We start from the raw sequence: 4,893 nt of genomic DNA on the forward strand, positions 1-4,893 counted from the left end.
CTGGGTCTGGGCCACAAAGGGACGTCATTAGGACTCTGCAGCCAGTATTCCTCAGCTGCTTCACACAACATGAGGAAAGGAGGAGGAGAACAAGCGGGAGAGTAGAGAGAGAGAAACCTAGAGGACTTCCCCACTTTACAATTCAGTCTAAACATCTGGATTAGCTGGTAGTTGAGATGAAGAGAAAATGTCTCACAGCTACTTGACAGCTGTTCCATCATGTAGTATTCATTAGAGACAAACCTGGGTCAAATAGTATTGGTAAATACTTTTTATGGCTCGTTTTGGCCTTCTTAGGGGCCACATGGGTGGGGTTTTGCAGCATAGGAGAACACAATGAGTACCAGAAGGTTAAGACAATCACAGGAAAGCAATTGAATGTCAATATAGTATACTTTCCTGTGACTGACAAGGTACCCAGCAGTGTCTGAACTGTACTGACTTGGTAAACTCCACCTCTCTGGCACTGTAGGTAGCTCAAAACAAATGTTCGGAATTATTTGCAATTACACTTCTGATTAAAAGCAATAGACTTCACATAGGGAGACATTGTTATGGGAAGTTTATGAAACTTCAAAGTCAATTGTATATCTTCCTATAACCGAAAATGGTGTGTGTTAACCAGTCAGTTACAATGTTGACTCTTAGTGGCAAAAATGAAGTATCATATCATATTTGTAAAATAATCTGATCCACAGTATCATTGCACCTAGCTGAATCCCAGAGTGCTAGTGGTGGTCAGAGTCGTATTTATCGAACTGTAAAAATCATCCTCTAAACATAATTTTGAGTTACTTGTTGCAGGTCAACACTCCTACTGTTACAACCTTTAATATTTTCTTTATGCAGCAATAGCACTGCAGTCTAATGTCATCTGCCTCAGCAATGAGATTATCAGTAAGGCACTCAAAGATGATCTTAGGCGCACACTGATCAAGTGTCTCACAGTAAGAGTGCTTATTGTCTAGAAACAGCTTCATATTCTGCATTCTAATAACTTACCCTGAATGGACACTGGAGGGCATGAAAATAAAGGCTGTATTTCCATGCACTATACCATAAGTTCTGGATGAACTGATACTGATACTGGTATTGGACAACAGGTTAAAACAAAGAATCACTATCAGAGAATTCAATAACAAGGGTGGAGAAAATGGAGAGAAATAGATTAGATCTAAATCAGCCCTACTCTGCATTGGCCATCAGCCTTCTCCTTGGTGAGGCTGCCACCATGTGGCACCAAATAAAACAGCAGTTTCACGATTACAAAATCATTCCGATCCAGAGTATAAATATAAAAAGTATTTATTTAAAAAAACTAAAAGACAATATAAAATATCAGAGGCACATGGTTTTAAATTAAACTAGAGAAGGACTCAAAAGGAATGTGATCAACATTTTTTCCCAGGTTATAGAGTAATGAGCAAGTACCTTTTAGCAGGTGAAATCTATGCAACATGCCATTGAACAACAAAACAATTCACCTAAGATTACTGCACACAGTATCACTATGTGGCTGAATTTAATATTAAACTTATTGTTTAAGCCACACATTAAAATCAGAATATAACAAGAACATCTGGGATCATTTGGCAACATTTAAAAACAGTTCAAATGTTTTCTTCATTCATATTCAGCTTAGCAGAATTCAAACTCCTTGTTATAATGCCTGAAGATTACACTTGAGGATACAATGGGCAAACAGGACAACATTCAACAGGGCGATTCCCCGCTTATCTCAACAAACTTCTATGCGCAACAAGATTCTGATAATCCAGAATAGTGCTGAAGCAGCTTTTTGGACCATGCTGTGCAAAACGTACCCAGTGCATCATCATCTTAGGCTTCAGGTCCAGGCAGTGTGCTGCTGGCAGTGGTGCCTGCTGGGAGAGAGGCGCCCCGCAGAAACACCTTCCCTCCATTATCACCACTGCTGCTCAGGAAATGGGACACCAAACCATAAAGAAGGGGCCTAGAAAGGCAAAGCATAGAACTTGTAATTCTTTTTTTTTTTTGCATTTTTGTCGTTTTATCTGATAGTTCACAGTGCAGAGACAAAAAAGACAGTGAGAGAGAGAGAGGACATTGCTCCTGGATCAGATTTGACCCCAGGACGTTGTAGTTGCATGGGACGTGCCTTAGCCAATTGAGCCACCAGGATGACCCAATATTATTATTATTATTATATGTGGATTTCTGCTTTCTGCTTTGATGGTACACAGAGGAGAGTGACAAAGTGGACAAAGTGGTGGGGTGGTGGTGATGTGACAAAGATTACTAGCTAGCGTTGAACCCCTGATGTAACAAGTATGTGGTATGCACCTTAGTCTGCAGAGCCACCATGACACCCTAGACAACTATAGAGGTTTGGTTGGAAGTCACAACACAAACTAATATTACTGTTTTTCCAAAGCAGTGGTTGGGGACTTTACCCAGAGAACAACCTGCCATTGCTGATAAACTCTAGAGCCACTGTAGGTATTCCATCTGCTTGGGATGAAGTTTCAACAATTTAGATGATTTGTAGACCCTACTTATGAAAATACTATCTTATAATTGATCATTTCCTCAGAGCATACAGTAAATCCTGGACCACTGTGTTGGAAAGCAGACTATGGTTCTAGTTTATTATTCCAAAATCCTGATGAACTTACACAGATTTGGAACCTGCATCCTCTGCTACTTTCAGCTCATTTGCCAGGAACTGTCTGTCCAGGGGAACTTCAGGTTGGCCTGATTCTGTAAAAACAAACAGTTTTGACATTAGCATATCAGCCTGGACCAGCTTACAGACTCTACTGTGAAGCGCTTGCTTCGTGAGTGGGTAAGGTTCAAAAACAGCTGTGGGAATTTACAATCCACTTAAGGGGATCCACGCAAGGGTTCCCGAGCCTTTACATGCCAGAGATTTTTATTCTCTGCCAGTGCTGCAGGCTGGAGATTACAGTGAGGGGTGTGAAACCTTCTATCAGAGAAACCATTTTATACAATATCTATTTGTGAAATCCTCATTTTACCTGGAGACCCCTGTAACCTCACACCACAGCTGGACCTCCAGTTTGGGAACCACTGCCACAGCAATTTTTGGACACAGCATGCACATTACTTTGTTAGTAAATGTACTGTAACACCTAAGTATATCAGTGAATCATGACTAGGTGATGATATCTTAAATAGATTCACCCAGTGGTTCGCAGTTTGTGAAAACACTGGTCATATGGTCATGCTGGGACGATTTTTCACCCACCTGCTGTCAGCACCGAGGCTGTGTATCTGTACTTGTTGAATTCAAGGTACTCCCGGATGAGCTCGTTGATGAGCAGGTTTTCATGGGACAGCGGCGGCCGGGGTTCAGTCTGATCGTCCAGGGCGCTGAACACCTCCGCCCTGATGCGAGCCTTCAGCTGGCTCAGGACGCCACGGGACTCCAGCGTTTCTCTCACAGCTAAAATATTCAGGTTTTTACCGGGTCAGCATGAGGTCGTTTAGGTAGGTTAACTGCCCGCGACCATAATGAATGGAAGCAGGCGTTGGTTCACCTCACCAGGTTAGGAATTTATGGTTAGTAGCCTCAGCTAACTTTTGCCTCTATACGCCCCGTTCTCTACGTCTCGCCAAACTCCATTCAAGAATCTGGCAATTTAACTTGCTTGTCGGCAAAGGTACATACCCCATTAAATATGACTCAAGATCTTCTCTCCGTCAATCACTCTTGATTTCGGCATGCACATGATCCACCAAGCTGCCTTTATTTAAATAAAATATCACCGTTTAATTTGCTGTTACTCCCACAAACGAAGTAACATAGCTAAACGTTAACGTTAGCTAACTTAATGGCCTTGTGGAGAGCGTTAGCGAGCAGTGTGAACATAGTAAAACCTGGAATTTAATCAAAATAGAGCTGCTTGGTGGATCATATAATATGCCGAACTGAAGATTAACTTCTAATAATACAGTTGAGGTCTTAAGTCACATTTTAAGGAGTATATACCTTTGCCGATAAGCAAGTTCACTTTAAATCGTCAGATGTTTGAATGGAGGCTATGCATCTGAGATTGTCACGTATTGGACCAAAGCTAACGTTAGCTAAACAGTGTTAGCAGACTAGCTTGTGCAGTGCAAGTGTTAGTCTTTCCTTAATCCCAATACATTTTTGGAGTGTACTAGTAGTTAACAGCAATAAAATGACGAATAATAATTAAAAAAAAACAAAAAAAAACGTACCGCATTTCAATTCAGTGATGGTCGCCATTGCAACAAGTGTAAACAAACGGCAGTGTGCACAACCAAGGCAAATAGCTAAACGTCTCCTGCCATCTAATGATTGAGTTTAGCTACTACAACTAACTGGTTCATGCAGACCTCAACATTCAAAATGTGTTTGTATTTTATTGCAGAGACTATTTCCATACATCTTCTCCCAGTCTAATGCTGCTTACTATGGCAATGAATACTATGAATTAATATATACATGATCCTATATCACTTAAAATGAGGGTCAACGAGGGTAAAAAAAAAGAAGTTTAGGTGGGTTCAACATCCACTATATCCCTGGTTGCAGGCATCCGAATAATATGCCCATTCATATTTCTGGGTATATAACATTTGCACTTTTTGCACAATTACCATTGACAACATACAAGCACAGTGGGTGGTAGGGTTACAGTACCAGCACAATAATACCTTATGTACTGTCATTTCAACTTCCCTAGGTGGGTGTCTTGAGTACGTCTTAACAAAACCTTTTCATATTTTTTTTATTTAAATATATTGTAGGCTTCTACATTTTGCCCCACACTCACTTTAAAAGATGTGACTTCAATCCAGTATATTCAAACAAGTTTTTATTAATTCCAGCATGATGTATCGTGCAGACAATACATAAATGGTCAA

General features: G+C 40.6%; 1 protein-coding gene across 1 annotated transcript; it reads right to left on the reverse strand.

Annotated features, from left to right (window-relative positions):
• Positions 1–1,345: 1,345 nt before the first annotated feature.
• cep20 (centrosomal protein 20) lies at positions 1,346–4,304 on the reverse strand. Its single transcript, XM_071518598.1, has 4 exons — positions 4,225–4,304; positions 3,248–3,445; positions 2,655–2,739; positions 1,346–1,972 (listed from the first exon to the last, which is right to left on the reverse strand). Exons 1-4 carry the CDS (start codon positions 4,250–4,252, stop codon positions 1,840–1,842), a joined length of 444 nt encoding a protein of 147 aa, XP_071374699.1. The 5' UTR covers positions 4,253–4,304; the 3' UTR covers positions 1,346–1,839.
• Positions 4,305–4,893: the final 589 nt, after the last annotated feature.

Source organism: Centroberyx affinis, unplaced genomic scaffold (assembly GCF_046629955.1).
Source record: "Centroberyx affinis isolate AG114_WGS23_722 - 3 ecotype Tasmania unplaced genomic scaffold, CSIRO-AGI_Caff_v1 ptg000006l_1, whole genome shotgun sequence".
Classification (NCBI taxonomy): Eukaryota; Metazoa; Chordata; class Actinopteri; order Beryciformes; family Berycidae; genus Centroberyx; species Centroberyx affinis.